Here is a 23,186-nt window from a genome sequence, read left to right as displayed (position 1 = left end):
AACACCTTTTGTACAGACGTCCAGTGCTGCATTGATAAGGCAACCTCCATTGAACTTTAATTCGTCATTTTTATTCTGCCATTTGGAACAATATTAAAACGATCTATTGAAAGGCTTCATAGGTACAATGTTCATAGCTACAATTAGCACGTCAGCAAAAGTGAAGCCAATGCAGAAGTACCTTAAACCTACATTCTCTCTAAAGGGTATCAGGGAGCAACTCCATTGGCTTCAAACAGAAGTCAAATTTTATACAAGTCTATGAGAAAATGACCCTACTTCTCACGTCAGTTTAGGGTATCAATCACTAGTTTCAAGTCGTTTTCACTACAGCATGATGTTTTGCAAATGATGATACCATTTAGTTTATATATATATATATATATTTTAAAGATTTTATTGGCATAGACGCCTTTATTCATCAGTAGATCAACAGGAAACATGGGAGAGAGAGGGGGGGGGGTGACATGCAGCAAAGGACCTCCGATCGGGATTCGAACTGGGGTCGGCTGCGTATATGGCATGCGCTCTAACCACTCGCCCACCTGCGCGCCCCATTTAGTTTATATTTGATGATAAAAAAAATCGTCTTCAACATTTGGTTGCACTAAGAGATCCTAAGTTTTTCCGGAAAGTACAATTAATTTAATGGTTTTATGTCTGTTTTCGCTAGCAAGTACGCATTAGCATTAGCACCATTAACCACAGATTGTAAACACACCATGTTAATCAAGCTAGCAGCTAGCATCCAATTGTCCAATAACCTAGTGATAACCACTGGTGCCTCTGACACAAGAACAGTAGAAACTATATGTCATATCAAATAAAAATCATCTTTTGAAAAAACAAAAACAAGTAAACTTTGGGAGTTTAAGGACCAGTGTATAGGATTTAGTGGCATCTATTGATGAGGTGCAGATTCCCCTTCCAAGTGTGTAGGAACCTATGGAGGACCTGCTCAATATGTAGATGTAAATGGTAATGGAAATTATTCTTAGTTTCAGGTGAATGAATACTGATAAAAACATACTTATTTATGTTATATTAACTGGTACTTTAAAGTTTATTCAGGTCAAGTTTTGCTAGTACTAGTAGTGCATAGTAGTATACAGTCTTTAATTATTATTATTATTATAGACATACTATATTCGTCAGGAGAAGCGGCTGCCAGTTAATTACTGCAAATTTACAGTAAAAAGTTTTACAGTGTCTGTGTTGTCACTATCCAACCTATGAAGATAATGTTGTTTTTGCAAAATATTAAAAAAAAAAATAAAAATCATAAATGTTATAAGAGGCATGCACAGGTAGCCTACTGGTTACGACACATAACTGCAATGCCCACAATTTGAATCTGGTTGCCTGGTTGACCTTTGTTCCATGTCAGGTTAGGTTCACAATTTTTAACAGGTGCCCATATGAACAGTTAAGAGGTTTTCCTCACTGTAATCATCCCTCCTGGCTACTGGCTAGTAAAAGATGGATTTAAAAGTTCATGTGAAGCTTGTATGAAGCTGCAGCAGTCTAAGTTAGTCATGTCTGCCACATTTACAGTCTTTCTAGGATCAGATTCCCCCTTTGTGTTTCCTTGTACAGTGTTTCCCTGTTGAAGTATAGTACAAAAACATGGAGTTTGGCACCAAAAGCCTTGACCTTGAAAGATATACTTGTTTTAAACAATTTGGATGGATGAAGTTTCATATTACTGTAGCTTCAGATCAACTTTTAAATTTAGTTTTGCACAAAAGAAGTATTGTGGATTGTGTTCCCCCTTACCTACAGTGTAAGTGCATTGTTAAGAGATCTTCTAATCGCCAGTATGAACAAGAGGAATAATTACAGCAAGAAAATCTATTACAATGTTAATTTGGGCACCTCACTGTCATTTTATGGCAAATGTGTTCTCTGATGGATAATGCTGTAATTGTCAGAAAAGGTTTAAGGCATACCATGTCTCTGCTGTCAAAACAGGACAAATCTGTGCACGTTCAAAGCAGTTGAAGTCAGTGAGTATACTTATAGAGTAAGCACCCATGTCATCGACAAGAAGCCAGTCCCCCACTTCCAGCTCAGGAATCCAGAAGTTTTCAATTATTTTGTCAAGGCTGTCGCAGGTTGGACCCCAAATGACGGACTGGTATCGCTGCTCGCTGCCATCAACAGCCTATGTGGAGCACAAACATTGAAAATCAACATCACAAAACCCATCATATTCTCGCACAGTATATCTGTTTGAATGTCAGATCTCATATCACATGTTATAACTTTCAATAGGTATTGAGTGTGTATCCAAACTCTGATGTATTCCCCTGGCCACATAACTCTGTTGCCAAAAAACAAAAACAAGAAACAACAACACATCAGTGAGCCACACCACTGCATTGGGTGACAGAGTAATATGATACATCAGACTTTGGACACACACATAATACTTGTAAGGTAGTAATGTAGTGAGGCAGAAAGTAAGCTTGTGGAGGTCACGGTCTGACTTCCATGCAATAGTGGCAAGTGGGTGAGTTGCCAAGTCTAACCATACCATAATCAGATATTGTAATAGTAATAATAATGATACAGTAATGGCCATACACAAATATTGTGGAAAGCAAGAATTTTAAAACTTCATTGAATGCAATCTGGTGCTTTACAGAATTGTCTGATAATAATGTTCTTATATGACAATATAAGAATATAAGTTCACCTTGTGAAGATATGGTGTAACACTGGTGTGGGCAGGATCATTGATGAGGCAATTCAAGGAGCCATACACTCCATCATTAATGTAGTAGACCATTTTTACAGAGCTGTTTTTCTCACCATCTGGAAATGATACATGAAAAATAATTTACTGAAATGGTAACAAGATCTATCAAATATACATGTTTTACAAAGGAAAGTAAAGGTAAAAAGTATAATGAAAATTATCCTTTTTTATCCATTGTCTCTCTAACCCTAACCCAACACATGCAACTATGGCTCTGCACAAAGTGAATAACTACAACCTTGAACATCAAAATTACGGTTACTCAGAGGTTAAGCATGCCATCAGATATTTCTGATAGTTGTGAACAACTTTGACCCACACCCTCTATTAAAATGAAGACCCCTTTTTTAGAGCCACTCAGCTGAATTAATCTAGCATCTTTAGCATTTGTTAAAAGTGGACAGGCTTCAAAAGACTTAAATACACATTACTGTAGTGGTTGGCCATTGGATCTATGTCGACTCTTTTGGCATTGACGCACGCTGCCAGCGTGAAGGCTGATTCTACGTAGTATCGGCCTGGTTCTGCCATAATCTCCACCCCACAGTCAGGCGGGAAGAATTCATCCAGTGCTCCATTAATGGTTTCTGCAAACTTGGAGAGCAAAACACAGTAGATTAATAGGATATTTCAAAGGTATAACACCTCTTATTATTTAATTTAGCTGACACTCAATAAAAAGTGGCCAACAGTAACCAGTATCACTAACATTACAAGCAACTGGTTTCTGCATGTGTGTCTATGAAGTAAATTCCATGGAACCCCCTTATTTCTGCACAAGAAATACTTAAGAAGTACTTAAGTCACCTTATCTGCTCCCTTTGTTTCATTTATCACATCCCTCCATCCCACCTAAACATTATACTTTCTAACATTCTCTCTCTTTTATTGACTTCAGGAACCACGGGAGGCTCCATCCAGGACAGGAAGAAGACGGCTCCCGAACCCAGAGTCTTACCCCACTCTGGTTCTCTCTCTATACCAACCATGAGATCGGTATAGCATCTCGCGCCTCCATCCATCTGCTAACCATTCTACTATTGTTGCAATGAATCTTTAAACTCATATATAAGCTGGCATGGTCTTTGTTGGTGAAAACACATTTGGAACATCATGGGTAGGTTCAGTGAAGTGGTAGATGATCTTATCTGATAGAGGTATTGAGGTACATTGGACAAAATGTATTAGAAACCACTGTAGTATAGATATTGAGTTGCATAATGGGAAGTGTATGAGCAAGTGTATTTGACTCAGAAAAAAAGTCTCACACAAGGCCCCCATGTTTTTGGAAGTGTAATACTAAATTGCTGGAGTGCCTTTTTAATATGCACAATTTTTTCCAAGCATTTCCAAGCGTTTCTTTGATAGTCTATAGTTCTTAAGGGAAAATAGGAAAAAGATAGTTTTAGATTTAGTAATTCCATGCAATTGTGTATATGTCCTTTTTTTCACTCCTTTTGTTTGTTTTGACCTGGGTAATGAAGGTCCAGCAGAACAATAAATGAACAGTTGCATGGTATATTCATTTCTTTTTACCTCTGTAAATACTGCTTTACAGTTCCCAGTCAAAGAGAATCCTCCACCAATGTCCAAGAGTCTCATTTGGAATCCCATCGAATTCTGAAAAAAGATATCAGTCATGTCAATCACAATGTTATTACCATCAGAAATCTTCTAAAAAAAAATGTATGTTGCGTTAAACTTACTGCTAGGTCAAACACATGTCGGGCATCTGATATGGCCTGTTTGAATGCTGAACTGTCAGTGCACCCGCTCCCTACATGGAAGCTGACTCCAATGATCTCTAAGTCCAGTTGTTCAGCTCGTTCCAGCAGCATTTCAATGGTATCCAGTCTGGCTCCAAACTTTGCATTGAGTCTTAACAGCGATTTGGAATCATCCACTGCGATGCGGAGCACTAGTCTGTCAAGCCATTTAAAAGACTAAATCAATGATCTTAAAAGAAGGGTTAGTGTTTGTTCATTTAAAGTGATTGTTCACTTACTTGGCTTTGGGATGATATTGAGAAATTTTTAGGAGCTCAATCTCATTATCAAAAGTCATCAGATTGACTCCGTGAGCGCGGGCATATTTGATGTGGGTACGTGGTTTGGTTGTATGTGCGTAAATGATTTTATCCGGTGTCACTCCGAGGGACAGGGCCAACTGAATCTCACCCTGTAAGACAAAAATGTATTTCATATTAGCAGACTTGACAAGAAAATGAAAACAATTATTCTCAATAACAAAGATTATGAAAAAAGGAGGCATAGTTCTAGATTATATTCAAAAACATCAATACCTTGCTGGCACAGTCAAAACCTGTGTCCAGAGCTCTTAGCATCTGGATAACTGCTGGTGAGTTGTTGCATTTCACTGCAAAGAAAGTCTTGACACGAGGTAAGTGAGTAAGCCACAAAAGGTGTCTCTTAAACACAACATCTAGATTTGCCACGTAGAAGGGTAGATCATTGCCCTGAATGTAGAAAGTCGAAATAAAACATAGAAAATTCACATCTCAACCCAAATCATTCTCGATAATAGATTCACAGTATGTGAAAGTGTCATGACGTACTCACCGTTGATTCACGTTCTTCGATTTTGGCGTCGAGGAAATCATTAATTGTCTTTCCTTTTTCTAAAATTTCGATTTCACAATTATCAGATGACAAAACTTGCAAAGCTGATTTGTTTGTAGTCACTGATGCTGCAAGAGATGACAATCATTAAAAGACAAAAGTATAACATTTGTTAATGCAAGGTTGGATCACAACAGGAAATATGCTTAGCTTGTCTTTGATTATAGCTATTTGTCTAGATAATGCCATGCATACAGCTGTGAGCCAAATAATGCGTCTATAACATTTATATCCACATCTGCCCCACATGTTAAAAGACATAGGAAGTTTTTTTTCTTCTTACCATGGCATGTATTCTTTTCCATATTTTGCAGCTCTGAAATTTTAGAAGGAGTTTAAGCATTACAATAGCATTTCTGTGAAACAGAACTGGTGGTAAGTTTGAAGGTAAGTACTCACCCTAGTCCAGCAGACACTTATCATAGCAATGTCATAACATTCTGATTTTGTTAGCTGGCTTTCCCCACCCACTGTTTTAAAGCACACAATACACATATTTACCTTAACGCAGCTGTAAAATGTATGCAGTGCATCCTTCACACTCATTACAATAAGACAAACAGCTGACCACCAAAGGGAAAAAGCTGTTGTTTATTCTGCTTGTTTGAAGCAGTGCATCCCAGCTCCAGAGCAACTTCCCCCCCCCAACCTGGTCCCTGAACTGTTCCAAAAATGTACCAATTTTATGAATGTGTTGGAACGAGCTGCCTCTGCATGTCAGACTCACATATTTAAAACACATTTTTATTCTTTGGCTTTGAACTCAGTGTGAAAGCTGTCGTTTCTGTCTGTTTCACCAGTTTGTGTTCTTGCTGTGTTGCTTTTATTTTGATGATCGTAGAGCACTTTGGTCAACTGCTGTTGTTTTAAATGTGCTTTATAAAGACATTTGATTTGATTTGATTTCATTTTGGAGTCAGAGTGGATCAGAATCAAAATGTTTGCCTGGGGCACCCAACTCACTAAGCCAATCCTGTTAATCACTTTACTTAAAAGATTAGAGATGCTGCTTCAGGTCATTGAAAACCTACTCATGATGAACTGAGCCTTTGCAATAAAGTTTTATAGTTATGTTGGTACTATGTCTGCTACCTGCTATGGTCCTGTCTCTGCTCCTGATAACCCATGCAATTTGGAAATATTGTAGCATGCCAACTGCTCTAATATCTCCAACAATTTCTCTTGTAGTTGTAGAAATAATTGTTATTGTGTCTACAGATTTCTTAGTAATCCCCCATTGTTAGTTTGCTTAGTTTGGAGTCTTTTGTGCCTGACAACAGATTTGAGCAGCAGCAGACCAATGCTCCGTAGCCCTGCTCTGTTCACATGAGAGAATGTAATTAATACTTCCTTCATTAATGATGTATTTTTCACCACCTGCAACCCATCCGTTATGGAACCAAATGTCAAATTTTATAACCCAACCCGCCTGTGCTGCAGTGCCGACACATATGACTGCAATCCATTAAATGATGCGCATCATACCTCTCACATAATAGCTATGTGTAAGTGTTTAATGCCTATAACAACTCTTTTTACTACATTAGTTCACCACTAAAGCTTTTAAAAAAAGCAACAAAAAATAATCAGTTAATAGTCTACGCACAGGTTTAAAGAGTGTATTTATGTATAGCACAAAAATTGGTCCTCTCAAGGGCAAACATAAAATATGAATAATTAATTAATTAATAAAAGCAGACCCTATTTTGTTTGACATAGTTAAGCTAATGTTTCCTTTTCATTATTTTCTTAGTAAACAGCATGTTTATTTAGTCATCTCAGTCTAAGAAATAGAACATTGTTAAAATTAGGCATCTGAGGTTGAGGTTATCAGTCATTTAATTCAGTCGACTAATGTATTGACTTATCTTTTCACTAATGCAATGCATGGTTTTGACATTGTCTAATTGGTGCAGAAAAATAAACATGAAGCTGGACTGTGGTCTGATAAGTCTCCAAAAGGTCACTGATCTGGTCAACAAACGTTTGTGTCATCAAACAGAAGATTAATACATACATGACCATGAACACAAAACAAGTAACATAGACACAAAGCACTGCAGAATTTACACATATGTCACAGAGTAAGTCTATTAAAAATATCTGCATCCATGAACATGTGGCTATCCATAAACAAAAATACATGTAAATTACAGTGAAATTCAGTAAATAAAAACTACGTACTATAGAGTTTAGCTGCCCACATCTGATTGTCAATATATTTTCATTCAGACTGACTGAAATTTGCAATAATTAGATGTCACCAGCAAATCCATTTTATAGTTTTACAAAGCAGAAGGTCTTTGTGTTTCTGAGAAACTGATATCACTAATCACTATGGTCCAGTATGGAATACACAGCTATTAAAAGACTGCAAATGGGTGACATATAAAATAATCTCTACAGCTTCATGATGCTGCATGACTGTAGACTATTTAATGCTGCTTTAATGGCATATCAGTTTTTAGAGTTATGAGATGCTGTCTTGAATGAGCATTTCAACATCCAAGTCATAATAATAGCTAGGAAACTCAGCATTTCCTGGAAGCTCTGATGTATGCAACTGCATTGCATTAAGGAAGTCCCTGAAAACCAAAGAAAAAGGGACACTCCGCATCAGTCAAAATCAGTCATTTAATATTCTTAAACCCAAACAAGGATATGTTGTTACAGTATATTGACAATGTACAGTACTTTTACCATGGTGTGAATGGTCACAAATTGTGAGCATGAAAATCTTTTTCGTCATCTCTACAATCTATCCCACATGAAATGAATGCGACATGGCTCAGCAACAGAAGATCCAATTAGAACACTTACAAGGAAGAAAGAAGAAGGATTTCTTCAGATAATGTAGTTATTACAATAATGTGAGGATTGACAGATATTCGTGACAAAACAATGCAAAGTTCTTACGAACATGCAAAGACCCACTGTTTACCTAGACCAAGTTGTGTGCAAATGGCTTGAGGCTGCAATAAACATACAAATACACACAAACTTTGCACACACCAGACAAAGGTTAACCTTTCTCCCATTTCTCTTTCTCCCCTACATTGCCATTGTTTCATCCCCTATTTACCAACTTCTCTGTCAGAAATGGAATAACAGTTTGACTTATTGAAACATATTTTAATTGAACTGTGATTGTACTGAAGAATTATGACTCTAATAGCAGTCGAGATGAGAAATGACAAGCCTGGATATGCACCTGGGCTGACTGCCTAGTGACAAAGTAGCTATTCCTCCTGAGGAGAAGAGGAAGGGGAACATTTTAGCCTTGCGGAACCCTTGTTGCTAGGCTGTGTGGGTCAGTGTCTGATCTTTCTTTGTCACCGTTTCAAAGCGGTCTGTCAAGAAGGATGCAAACAAGAGCAGAACCTGAGGGGGAATCCTCAAGGGATAGATGATTTGCAGTGACACAAGCAGTTGTGTAAACATTCTATTTACTGAGACATAATCCAAAAAACAAACAAAAAGGTTTTTTTTTCTTACAGAACCTGGTCACTTTGCTGAGACCATACTGGTAACCTTGTGAGGGGTTAAAATTACATAACATAAACATATTGGTGGGGACAATTCATGAGGAGGAATATTACTAAAATTTTAGCCTTGTGGAACTGTTGTTGTAATGCTGTATTGAGCAGTTGTGGCCATTGACTGAAAGTGCAAGGAGAAAGTATCTTCTTTAACATGCATGCTGTATTAATATAGTTCATGGATTTTATCTTTGTGACATAAGTATAAACAGACAGTGTCAAAAGTAACAAAAGTGAACAGTAACACAAGTGAAAAGTGATAGGTACAGTGCTGAACAACGCCTTGATTACTTTACCCACCCTATGTACAAGGATTTGGACAGATTTGTCCAGTCACAAATGTTCTAACTCTAAGTTCCACTGGTTGCAGTGGCCAACATGGACATTGACTCCAGTTAATAAAATCAGGCTCCAGACAGAGGATTTCTTTTAAAAATTGTATTTCAAATCATGCCCAACTCTGTCTGTGTCCAAGTGTAGGATGTGTTTTGGGGTGCAGTTGTTATAATTTGTTTTTGTGTATGTGTGTGATGGAGCATATGTAGGAAAACATGAGCTAAATTGGGCTCATAATCATTTCTGTACATAACATAAGACTAACCAAACAGTTACAGATTTGCATGATGCATTTTAGTAAATTTTAGCAATGGTTTCAATTCAATACAATAGAATGTGGCCAACCCCTTGTTCTTCATGTCATACTACATGCATTAACTTAACTACACCAAATTAACATACTGTACAGTTGAATGGTGACAAATATGCACATTATCTACACCTGAGTGGAAGTATCAGACAGTGGGACTGCTAAGTAGCTAGTTGCATGATACCAATTAACTCTGAACAGTGAACCTGAATTTCTTTACAGCTAAACAATCAGTACTTACATCTTTTCACTTACACAAAAATGCCCCTGTAACCAGGCCACATCATCCACTGTTCATGGTGCTGTGGTGAGTTAACGAGGCGGCACACTTTGAGCATGTCATTCTGAATTTATTCCACTAGGAGTCACTGTTGGGCTTCCCAACACCCCTAACAAAACCATTCACCTTTACATGTCCGAACATGATCATCAGAGAGAAGTGGAGCATTTTAAAAGCAAAAACCACAGATAGAGAGCTGAAGCCTTCTTCCTCAGAACTAGGAGGAGCAAATATTCCATCTGATGGAAGGTTTTGTCATTGTCAGTTAATTGGTAATTGCTGTTCAAGTAAAGCAGCCAGGTATGCTTTCAGGTCAAATGGACGAAACAAAGGATTCATCATACCAATGTGAATTACTGATGATATTACCCGTGAAAGACTAATTCCTGTCATTGACTCCACACAACATCCACAGTACTCTTTCCATGCCCAAATACATTCTAAGCCTGATGTGAAATTAATGTAAGGGTTATATAAGTCAGATTCAAGTACAGTCTTTGCAGAACAAAATTCCATCTTGTGTTACTATACCACCATTGCAGCTCAGCACAGAAACACTATCAGTGGATACAATAAGAGAGAATATCATGCTAAAAAAATAAAAGGAAGATACCAGCTTTCATTTAATTCTCTAAACATTTATTTTCATTTAAGTGCAATAATATGAGAAAATAATGAGACAAACCCTTTTCACAATGAAATATGTATGCTACTGTTGAGTGCAGGAATTATCTTTACAACCTGCCAACTCCCCTGCCTGCTGTGACCAGTTTACCAACTGCAGGCAGAAAGACATACAAAACACAGGTCATATATTTTCCAGGCTACATCTATACACTACATACTGTACATCACATATAATTGATGATTTCTAAACTTTGGTAGGGACATTTTATTTTGTCACAATGTTGCTGCTTTTTTCTGCATATATGTACTGTATACAAGTCATTCTAGCCAATAGAATACAGTAATTAAGATTCTAATCTTATGATAGATTAAAATCTATCATAAGATTATTTTCAAAATAATCCGTATTAAATAATAATATTCACAAACAATCACAAGTTCAGTGATTCAGATCAGTTGCACAAGTTGTGAACACAAGCATACCTTATAAATGATGTCTAAGATGTATAAACCCATTCAATAACTCATACAATAAGGAAATGACCAGGTCATTAATTGATAATGCCATTGGTGTGAGAAAGGTTTAAGGCATGCCATGTCTCTGCAGTCACAACAGGATAAATGTGTGCTTTTTCAAAGCCATTGAAGGTAGAGGTTATACTAACAGAGTAAGCTCCCATGTTGTCAATGAGAAGCCAGTCCCCCACTTCCAGCTCAGGTATCCAGTAGTTTTCAATTATTTTGTCAAGGCTGTCGCAGGTTGGACCCCAGATGACAGACCAGTATCGCTGCTTGCTGCCATCAACAGCCTATGTGGAGCAAAAAAATTGAAAATCAACTTCACACTGGTTATCGTATTCTCCCACAATATATTTGTTTGAATCTCAGATCTTACATCACATTTTATAATTTTCAACGTCCAAGTATTCTAAAAGTGACCCCAATGCCTATCCCTGTGAGTGGAGTTCCCACAGGTAGTTACATGTGGCTTTTCGGGCTGTGCCCCATGGGCCAAGGTCAGGAAGTAGTTTCTCCTTTATGTACAGTAAGCTTGTAGAGATCGCAATCTGACTTCGATGTAGGAGACAAGGGTTCCTGTTTTGTCACAGACTTGCAATTAATGTATGCCTTTTTTAACCATGACAACAATCTTTCCATACCATTAAAACAGTATGTTAGTTGCCTAGCCCTAACCATACCTTCATCACAGATTATTTAACATGACGCCAACCTTTATCTTACTTTAATAATACGGTCATTGCAATGCACAGATATTGAGAGAAGAAGAATTTTAAATGTATTGAATGCAATCTGGTGTTTTACAGAATCATCCAATAATGATGTTCTTATGTGGCAATATAGTTTACCTTGTGAAGATATGGTGTAACGCTGGTGTGGGCAGGATCGTTGATGAGGCAATTCAAGGAGCCATACACTCCATCATTAATGTAGTAGACCATTCTGTTGGAGCTGTTTTCTTCACCATCTGGAAAAAAATACATGAAAAAGAATTAAAGTTACCTATCAAATATACATGTTTTAAAAATGAAAGTAAAACTATTATTAAAATTATTATTATAATGAAAACTATCCCTTTATCCATTGTCTCTGGCCCTCCACAATTCCAGCCTTGAAACTTAAAAAAGTCAAGGCCAGGCTGCAGCAGTAATCTGGCATCTTTAGTGTTTGTTAAAAGTGGATGAACAACATTCATGTGGCTCCAAAAGGCATCAATATACATTACTGTTGTGTTTACCTGAATGATCCATGTCGACTCTTTTGGCAATGATGTTCACTACCAGTGTGAAGGCTGATTCCACATAGTATCGGCCTGGTTCTGCAATTATCTGCACACCACTTTCAGGTGGGAAGAATTTATCCAGTGCTCCATTAATAACTTCTGAAAACTGAAAACACAATAAATGAATAGAATATTTCATGGGTATAACATCTCTCATTAACATTTCAGGCATTGCTATCAACTGACACTCAAAGTGGCCTACAGTAACCACTATCACTGACATACAAGCAAGTAAAGCTAAGATTTCTAGATGGATCCCAAATTACAAAGTTTGATCTTATGTTTCCAGCACTGCATAAAATGTCACCACTGTTTGTGTTGGGGAAATATTTGTCTTCCCTGGGCCATTCTCTGGTCATTTTCTACCCTTGGAGCAGTCGGTCATGACCTGTCTCTGTAAGTGCGATTAATCTCTCTGTCTAATGAGGATGGCTGGGATTTGTGGCTGTCTTGACGAAGCTACAGTAGGTGTCTCCTATGGTAACCAAGATCATGTGGAGATATGCTGTGCTCTGGGCAGACAGTCACACTGGTCTCCTCGTAGAATAGATTGCAAATAACCTGCGTACAGACTATGTGACTTCAGTTACATTAGTTAACATAGTACCTTGTTTATAATTAACCAATAGAGGCATAGATGTGTGAAGAATTACCTTATTTGGATGTAGTACGAGTAAGGATTCAGTGAAGGGTTTAAATATTCTTGTCCGAAAGTAGATGGCAGAATTTAGCGGCTTTGCACAATATTCTCACTGTAACTCTGTTGTTTAATACATTTTCCCATGTACAGTAAGACATCCCGGTCACCTGACAAGTGCTTCACTTTAGGTTACCCAGCTCTCAGTATTTCCTTGACAGATAAACCATGATAATAATAAAAAAAATCTAAAGCGTGCTGGATACATTTGGCTTTCTAAGATATGTTGGTCCACCACAACCTCTCAAAAAATGCTTTTATTCTATATTCAGGTGGACTTTCTATTTAAAGCTTCCTCAATAAGTTGACATTTCCTTGAATGAAAAAAAAAACACTTCACAAGAAAATAGTTGCTGTAATTAAATGGAACATTAGACTACTGAAGTGCACTAGCACTAACATTGTTTATTTCCCTTGTTTTACCTCTTCAATGTTCACTTGGAAGTCCTCTCTCCCAGAAAACCCTCCACCAATATCCAGGAGTGTCATTTGGAAGCCCAATAAATTCTGAAAAACATATCAGTACCACTTTTGAAAAAGGTGAAGACTTTTGGTCTGCCCATTACTCTTGTCTAAATTAATAGGCAAATTAATAAGTGAAGTGCAAAAAATGAGTTTTGAAAAAAAAAGAGTGTCTCCATAATGTAAAGCCTGTTTGAGCCAGCAGAATTATGGCTGATATTATATGTTGGTGGTAGAGGGCTAGAATTTTGGCCAGTTTTGAACAATCTACGTTTAAAATCCAAACTAGTCTGTAGCTACTCCCAGGGTCCTGTCTTCAGTAGCAAAGAGACAAAGTTGCTGGTAGTTGGGCTTCCTGAAAGTAGTCATTGACCGCCTCATGCAATTTGACTGTGAAGCCGTCAGGGTCTAGGGACTTCCCGTTTTGCATTGTTGTCTAATTCCCTGGTGATGGTTTTGCTGATTTTGGGGTACGTTAATAAGTCAAGGGTGTAATATACTGTATTAGGGAAACTCAGTTGTTAAACAGAGAGCTGAACTCAATAACACATTCTTACTTGGAGACTTCAGGAACAGGTTTGATAGTGGGGCTATGTATACAGAGACTGTTAAATCACTGGTCAAGTACTGTAATAACAGCACTTTTACAGCAAGGTGGCATTAAAGCCAATTTATTATACTCCTCCCTGTATAGGATTGTAGTTATGTTTGTACAATAAAAAAACAAAAACAGAAACATGCACTTTAGTCTCAACAACAAACAAAAAATATCTCCTGCATGTGAGTGAAATTTCTTGGCCCTCAGAGAACACTGCCTTGGTGGCGCTGTATCACTTCTTGAACTCCTGGGCATGGCAGCTGTTTTGTCTCACACTGTACTATACACTGTACTATAATGTTAAAAGTACTGGTGGACTGGTAACATTATGTACCCTTGGACAGCAATCCGTTGGCCTCAGCTTTTTAAACAAAACAGTTTACCCACGCTCATCTTCTGCCACAATGTGAGGTCATACAGTTTTCCATTTGAATGCCCACTTTTGACTACCACTCCTTCCTTGAGACAGCGGATATGCATTGTAACTGCACAACAAACTTGATCAATGACTAGTAAACATGTAAATGTTTTGTATTTCTGTTCTATTGCTATTACAATGACTTACTGCTAGGTCAAACACATGTCGTGCATCTGATATGGCCTGCTTGAACACCAAACTGTCAGTGCACCCGCTCCCTACATGGAAGCTGACTCCAATGACTTCTAAGCCCAGCTCTTTAGCTCGTTCCAGCAGCTTCTCAACAGTATCCAGTCTGGCACCAAACTTTGAACTCAGTCTTACCAGGGATTTGGAGTCATCCACTATGATGCGGAGAATTAGTCTGGAAAGTGATTTAAAAGACTAAATCAACACTCTAAAAATAATCTGTGCCAAATGTGGAAGCAAAAATATTAGTATTTGTTCACTTACTTGGCTTTGGCATGACACTGAGAAATTTTTAGGAGTTCAGCCTCATTATCAAAAGTCATCAAGTCTACTCCGTGAGCACAGGCATATTTGATGTGGAACCCTGGTTTTGTTGTATGTGCGTAAATTATTTTATCAGGCGTCACTCCAAGGGACAGGGCCAACTGAATCTCACCCTATTGGACCAAAATATATGTTAGCAGAAAATGGGAAGGAAACAATTATTCTCAATAAAAGAGATGATAAAAAAGGAGGCATAGTTCGAGATTATATTCAAAAACATCAATACCTTGCTGGCACAGTCAAAACCTGTGTCCAGAGCTCTTAGCATCTGGATAACTGCTGGTGTGTTGTTGCACTTCACTGCATAGAAAGGCTTGACTCGAGGTAAGTGAGTAAGCCATCTGTGGTGTCTCTCAAACACGCTGTCTAGATTTGCCACATGGAAGGGTAGATCATTGTCCTGAATGAAGAAAGCAAAGATAACTTTTTATTTTGAAAATGTACATCTGAAAATTTTTAATCTTTTACTATAATCACACAATTACAGATTCCTATGGTAATTTAATCAGCCTCTATCATTACAGTTGAGTGGTTTTATTTACAACTGATTATATATCTGTTTTGCTCTCTATGTACAGTACATGTTCCGGTCAATATTAACATTCGCATCTATAAAGAGGTTTATTTGTGAACATGCAGTGTAAATGGAGCACAACCTAACCTAAGTGGCTCTTCATGAATCATATCAGTTCTGCTGTTGGATCCCCAAAAGCCCCAAAAGGCCATGTGGATGGAACGAGTGGTAGAACAAGGCAGGTGAAGGATAAGCAGCAAGAAGTGAAACTGAGAGAATAATGAGTGATAAAGAAGATGAATGTATTAAATTAAGATTTCAGAGTGTAAATATGTATGTTTTTAAAAGTTATATCCATGTATAAATAAATACATATAAAGACTGCAAACCAGTGAAAAGCTGTGTGTGCGCGCACTGTGAGTCGTTAAGAAATAATAGTACAGTAGTTCAAATTGTGTGATTGGCCTTTCCAGATAACTAGGCTAGATTACAACGGTCAGCCATCAGCCCACTGACTCAAGTCCACACAACTGGGAGTGACAGCCAACTGCCACTGAGTTGAGTGAACCTGAGAGCCATGATGGAAGTAAACCTGTCAGGAGTTTTCTAAACAGAACAAAGACTAGACCCACAATGCAGATCTGAAACCAAGGACGATTTATTCAGACAAAAAAAAAAACAGAAACAAAAATGCAGCTGGAGATGACAGGGCTGGGCGAGGCGAGGCTGAGGGCAGGCAAATGGCACTGTGGATGAAACAATGAACTGGCGATGAGTGGAGGAAGAGACCGGCTTATAAATGCTATAGAGCAGGAAACGAGGTGATGAATCTCAGGTGTGCAGCCCCGCCCAGCCCTGGGAGAAAGAAAACATGGACAGAAAAAGAGCAGCGGCGAACTAGATCCTGACAAAACCAACCACAACCAGCTGGTAATTAGTAGCAACAGCTATAACCATGGTTACGTTTAAGCAATAACACCTTCAGAGTAACAATGGTCAGTAACACAGCAGTCTGGAAAGGTTGGGGTCATTTACAATGTGAATTTGAATGTGTATGTAGGGCCGCAATGGATCTACATTTGTACCTGTAGGAAAACTGAAGCACACTAATTGGTTTTTGGGTCCAACCTTTCTCAAAGAAATGGGACATAGAACTAGACCTATGGTTTGAAAGGTTCTCCAGCTGGAAATCCCTCACATGAGCTATGCCCATGCTCATTTGCACAGCTAAGACCTTCTCCAAGTCTGTAGAGATGACACCAACATTAAACTACAAGCAAAGATAACAATCCCTTAAATGAATGGAACAAGAGGTCTTCAGGGAAGAGATGAAGCTCTTAATAGGTGAATAAATTCCAAAGTGCAGTCCACTAATGAAACATTATGAAATGTTAACACTCTGGTTTTTATTTTAGCAGTGTCTCCGTGGCTAGTGCTCTCTTGTTATAACGACATGGTGTTCTCAGCTCTGCATACTTTGATGCCCTCAGTACATTTTTTACAGTGTGTCAATATTAGTTCATCATGTAACTGCTAATGTAGCTAGGAGCGTTTTCAGAAAATCATCAAGACAGAAATGATCACATTTGGAAAGGTGGAACAATAAAAGGTTAAAATGATTGAAAAGATTCATCAGTAATCAAAAGAGATGCTGATTCAATTTCTGTTGATTGTTTAATCAGTGACTCAATTAATCGATTCATCTTAAAAAATCAAACAGAACATTAATTATATTGTCTAAACTTTTTTTTCTTGTCTAATACAAATGCTTAAAGCTTTTGAATTCATTTTTGGGGACAGTTCTACTGTTAGTTCTCTTAATAATAAAGTAACCATAATGAAGCCTTCAGCATAAAGAAGGGAATAGTTATTGGTTAACAGAATCTAAAATACAAAATGAATGTGAATGAGGTTCCATCTCCATTAACTAACCTAGGATGCTTAACGTGTGTCATGATGTCTCTGATACTCACCAATGAATCAAGCTCTTTTATTTTATTGTCTATGAAATTGTTGATGGTCCTTCCATTGTCTAAAATGACAGTGTCACAGGGGGGCTCAGGGGGCAAAACCTCCATAACGGCTTTGTTCAGAGTTACTGATGCTGCAAGAGATGTCAAACAGTACAAGTCTGAAGTATGAGATAAATAAGGATAGAACAAATAGTGCTGATATTAATCTGGACACCCCATCATCATACATAATGGGGTTGTTTTATTTTTGATTATATCTATTTTTCCAAATAGTACTCAAAAACCTAATAATGCAGTGATAACATACAAGGACACATTTCAACACATCCTAAAAAATGTTCTTACCATGATCTGTGTTCTTCTCCATCTTTTTCATCTTGTAACCCCGAAAATCAGCATAAGCATGAAGACTGATGATGATTACAGCAACATTTCTATGAAACAGAACTGTAAAAAGTGTTTGTAATGATCATACAAGACCAAACTAAAACAAGACACAGTGGAACACTGGTCTTATTAGATCACTGGTGGCTCCTCCTACCTACTATATTCACACACACACACACACACACAGTTGGGTTTTTTTAATTATTTTTTTTACATTTTAAACTTCTTGTCTATTACTACAATTGTTGCATCCATCCAAGAGGGGGCTAGAGTTCCACAGTCATCAGTTATCAACTGGGATGTCCAAAACCTTAACCATTGAATCTGCTAAATCTATTACATTTATTTCTGGTACAGAAGATCTTCCACATCAGTGCAAATTCCTCTGCTCTTATATAAAGTTTTTGGAATGCCAGTAATCTACTTGCGTTGGGTCGTGCTAAAATAATATTTTTAGTTGACGTAAATATGTTAAAGTTGATTTGTCATTTATACAGTATTTTTGGAAAAGCAAACAATGCAGGTTTTCTGTTCAGAAGTGTGTGACAAGTTCAGTTGATGTCATGATTGAATCCAAATGTTTATTTGATTTGGCTTAGTAGTACCCTCTCTGCATGAGCAATATATCCTTTACTGCTCTGAAGCAGAACAGTGTGCCACCAGTTGGTACCAGTTGCAGATAACTTCAGCAGATAATAACTCTTTAAGCAAATAGCCATCTCTCTTTTTCTGCAACTTGGGCTTTTCCATAACCTGAAATTTCTCTATAGATATTTAACCATCAAAGTGAATTGTAAGGATTTAAAGGCTTGAACATATTGCTCTCTCTTTCTAAATGTCCATCTGTTGCTGCCATTTTTCCATTTCTTCAGTGCAGTGAACGCTTCAGTGGACCTTTGTGCATGTTGGGACTCGCTAAATCTGTTTCTATGACACACTTTGTCACATTTTGCTTTTATCATTACACGAACTTGTCCACCTCAGCCTCAGTGTGTTATGACCCAGATACAACAAAATAGGAGACACAGCATTTTCTGGAAGATACAAAACATTATTTAGTTAATAAAATTTTATGGATAATCTTAGGAATTAGGTTAGATAAATATTATAACTAAATGCTTACATTATGGGTTGTTTAATCAGTAGCGTAATTTTCAGCACTTCAAATTGAAAATGCAAATTAAAACAGAAAACACATGTCTACATTTCTCACCACTTGTATCTGATCTGATCTTGATCTTGTTTTAAAAAGGTTGAATGGCCATGTCATTGGTTATTTCTGTTCATTTTCTTTGTCCCGTTTCCCTTGCCCTTACTCCCCAGTGATAAGTTACAGAGAAAAAAGTTAAGTTAAGTATTCTGGGATTCAAACTCCCACAATGGTACATCTCTTGCCTAAAATTAAACTTGATTGATGCATATGAAGTCTATGACAGAACATCTGATAATATAACCAATGTGGACCTGTGATTGGGACCTGGGAACATTTTGTTTATCAAATGAATTGGCTTAATTCTTTTTGGGTTTTGTCAAAAACAAATAGGCTATAATTAAAAATATATAATGCACAGGATTTATAATTACTTAACATTTTAGTGATACTCAGGTGCACTCAGTTTTGTTGTTTTCTGTATGACAGAACTGTGAGAAGGTTTAGTGCCCAAGTCTGGAGGATGGTCATGTAGATTGAACTGGATGGTCATAAATTATATTTTTTGCAATTCCAGTTATACAGGACTAATACAACAGTACCGGTATGTATCTGTTTACGTGTATCAGGGTGTATGAGGCCATCGTGGGAAATGATGCAAATCAGTACGTAGGACAGTAGATGACAGGGACTCCTATAGAGTAGGATGCTTCTCCCAAATTACTTGAAGCCACAAGTTCATCTCACCTCACTTTTGCAAATACACTTGCAAGCTGAGTCTGTATACACACCTACCAACCCTAAGGCCACACCAGTGAAGCATATACCCATCTCACGCCCTCTTTCATTGTCGTCTTTGTACACATTAGCCAACATACCCATTCCTGCAAAACAGAAGTATGAAATGAAATAACAATAATAAAAGTAATGGATAGAATATGGAGTTAGATTTGTTTCATAATGTTGTGTGTGTGCAGATCGACAATCTGTGTGTAAATGTGTAATCTGTAAATATAAACACCTTCCACAAAAAAAAAAAAGATTTGTAAACTCACAAAAATATTTTGCAAATATAAAACGCATCTGCAAATACACAAACAAATTCCACAAATATAAAAAATACATTAAATTAATTTACAAATAAATGAAAAGCATTTGTGAATAGAAAAAACATTTGTGGATCTCGGTTCTACGCTTGTGGATTTGCTTTTTACACACACGGAGTTTTGAAACAAACTTTCCGCCGGTCCGAACGAAAATCCACTCGTATCACTCGGCCATTTTCGGATAGCAAGTGATCGCCTACGTCATTTCCGCATATGAAAGTAAGAGCACGCAGTCTTTCTATGAGCTTTTTAAAAATGTTATCAGCGATAAGTGACGTGCATTCATGGTTTCATATTAATGTCATACAGTGATTATTAGTGTGTTTATTTGTTCTATGTATATTATCTAGCACACACTTTCATATACATTTCTGTGTGAGTATGAAACTGAGTTCACAAATGCCTGTTTGAAAGTTGTAAATGTTAGGAAGATATTCACAAATGCTTTTCATTTATTTGTAAATTAATTTAATGCATTTTTTATATTTGTGGAATTTGTGTATTTGCAGATCTGTTTTATATTTGCAAAATATTTTTGTGAGTATACAAATCTTTTTTTGTATTTGTGGAAGGTGTTTATATTTACAGATTACACATTTACACACAGATTGTCGATCTGCACACACACAACATTATGAAACAAATCTAACTCCATAATAGAAATACAATTATTTTACAGCACACTGATTACATTTAAATTGTTATCTATCTGTACCTCTCATACATACAGCTAAACTTATTTTTCAGTTAATTCAACATCTGTCATTTAAAGTGGATTCCACTCAGTTATTTATTACTATATTAATATTAATATTCAAAAGTAAATATATCTCACCTGCCACAGATAAACAGGATCCACCCACACCTTGCACTGATCTGGCCATCAGCAGTAAGATGTAGCTAGATGAAAAGGCGAACACTTCCAAAAAAAAAAAAAAAGAGGTGATATTTAGACATGGATATTTAAAGAAATTAAATACAAAGCTCTACAACCCAGGGTACTGTAGGAGAATACAGGAGCTGCATTCAATGCATGTGATTCAGATATATGTGATGATGAATCGTATATAATGTTAAGATATAACACGCCAGCTTCCATATTTAAAAAGTATGTATGGCCTTCTTTTTTTTAGGTACTTTGTTGAACCCTACCCAACCCTGCTTTGAGATTAACATCTCAAAGCAGGGTTGGGTAGGGTTGGGTGGTTGACCACACGCCAGGATAGAACTTGGCAGCCTATCGGTTCTTCTTCAGCTGCACCTCCTGTCTCAGCCATGACAGTAAGCCTAGGTAACACAGCAGCAGAAGTGCGGTACAGTATTTAAACTATTATTCAAAGTTGTTTGAAAGCACTGTTGAAAAGAAAAAGCTAAAATCGCAAGACTCATATATTTTAATAAATACATAGATATATATAATAATAAAAATAAACATAAATTTACCTTATCCATTTGTAATAACATGTGCTGACTCCTATCTATCTATAGTACAAAATATGAAAAACATAGTACATAGCAGTTATATCTTGTAATCTTCTGATGTTTATATATAGAATACATGTATTTGCTTAGGGCCTAAGTCGACAGAAATCTGAAAACTATAACCAAGAAAGCAAAACCAGAGAATATTGTGATTCAAACTTACCCATATTTTCAGTTTTTACAGATCTGGAGTGACAACCTGCAAGGTGTGACTTGAGGCGTAGACAGAGTGAAGAGCATCAGTCTACCAGCAACACCAGTCATCCAGCAAAGCAGGAGGGTTTACAAAAGGAAACACCTTATCCTGTTGTACATTGTGCCACTCTGCCTATCTCTGCCTCAGCAGTGTGTGTGAATCGCTAAGCTGCTCTTTTTTGCATGCTTGTGTTGTTCACACAGGCTTTCTAAACAGTGTTTGACTTTGACAATGACCATCAGTAACATTATGTTTCATATCATGTCATTATAAATTTCTTTTATATTTAATTTTCAGAATAAAGTTCCATTGTGAAAAAAATCAATCAATACTATGTTAGATGAGTATGTTCTTTCTGAAGGACATGTGTCTGGTTGGAGCCACATACACTCCTCATACAGGATGGGTTTTTTTTTTTTTTTTAAATGGGATGTCGTTTAGCACCGTGACAGCCCCAAAACCTTACCCCAGGTGCCCCACAACCTTACCCAGCCCCAAAACCTTACCCCAACCCTAACCCTAACCCCCTCCACCCACCACGATTGGAATGTACTTGCTGATATTCATTTTCTACTGGCAGTATTGTTCTCTTATCCAAAAACATTTTACTCTAATTTGATATTTGCCTAATTATCTCATTGTTTGGATGAGACATTATCTTCACTACATTCAGTCTGGCCCCCATCAAAAACTTTCTAGATCTACCTCTGTCCCTCTGGGGATTCATTCAAGCACTGTGTCAGAGTTAACAAGCTCATTGAAACCATAGGAAGGTGGCTGGTGGCTGGATGGTATCAATAATGTATAATTTATTATTATTTAGAGTCTAGATCTGTATTTTATTCATATATATATATATATATTTTTTTTTTAACCTTTTTCTACTTCTTACGTTATTTATATGTGCCCCCCCCCCCCTTCCTGAGACTGTAATCCAGCCTGGTAGGGTGACCATATTTCGATTTCCAAAAAAAGAGGACACTCGGCCGGCCACGAGATACCCTACTTAAATGATACTCGCAGTTTACTCAAAGATTCCTTATAATTTTAATATATTTAAAATTTATATATGTGTAGAAGTGTCTTTGAAATTGTCAACTTTGCTGAACTACACTCACTACTCTCACCTCGCACTGCCGTTTTATGTTTCTCTGTGTTCATATAAGATGTGAGGCACCTTTATTGGACACAGACACATATGTAGCAGCTTTTCACACGGTACACTCAGCCTCCCATATATCCCGACCAGGTCGGTAAACTGGGAAATTTTTTCATCTGTGAACGTGCATTTGCGTTTCAGTATCTTGAACGCTTCAGCTGCACCGCCGGTGTCTGCTGCTTTCTTCTTGTGAGTTTTGGTGAGTCCAACAGGGAAGCCTCTCAGGGATTACGTTACA

General features: G+C 37.3%; 2 protein-coding genes across 2 annotated transcripts; both read right to left on the bottom strand.

Moving 5' to 3' along the window:
- Nucleotides 1–1,927: 1,927 nt before the first annotated feature.
- LOC128378685 (ornithine decarboxylase-like) lies at nt 1,928–5,705 on the bottom strand. The gene is made up of 9 exons (XM_053338253.1): nt 5,684–5,705; nt 5,341–5,399; nt 5,064–5,237; nt 4,767–4,939; nt 4,468–4,684; nt 4,298–4,381; nt 3,193–3,355; nt 2,699–2,817; nt 1,928–2,164 (listed from the first exon to the last, which is right to left on the bottom strand). The coding sequence occupies exons 1-9, from the start codon at nt 5,703–5,705 to the stop codon at nt 1,928–1,930; spliced, it is 1,248 nt and encodes a 415-aa protein (XP_053194228.1).
- Nucleotides 5,706–11,043: 5,338 nt separating this feature from the next.
- Nucleotides 11,044–17,844, bottom strand: LOC128378684 (ornithine decarboxylase-like). Its single transcript, XM_053338252.1, has 10 exons — nt 17,814–17,844; nt 17,469–17,599; nt 16,694–16,765; nt 15,208–15,381; nt 14,922–15,094; nt 14,616–14,832; nt 13,414–13,497; nt 12,249–12,399; nt 11,860–11,978; nt 11,044–11,301 (listed from the first exon to the last, which is right to left on the bottom strand). The coding sequence occupies exons 1-10, from the start codon at nt 17,842–17,844 to the stop codon at nt 11,044–11,046; spliced, it is 1,410 nt and encodes a 469-aa protein (XP_053194227.1).
- Nucleotides 17,845–23,186: the final 5,342 nt, after the last annotated feature.

Source organism: Scomber japonicus, chromosome 18 (assembly GCF_027409825.1).
Source record: "Scomber japonicus isolate fScoJap1 chromosome 18, fScoJap1.pri, whole genome shotgun sequence".
Classification (NCBI taxonomy): Eukaryota; Metazoa; Chordata; class Actinopteri; order Scombriformes; family Scombridae; genus Scomber; species Scomber japonicus.
The sequence above is the reverse complement of the archived record's forward strand: the minus strand, read 5'-3'. Positions and strand labels throughout refer to the sequence as shown.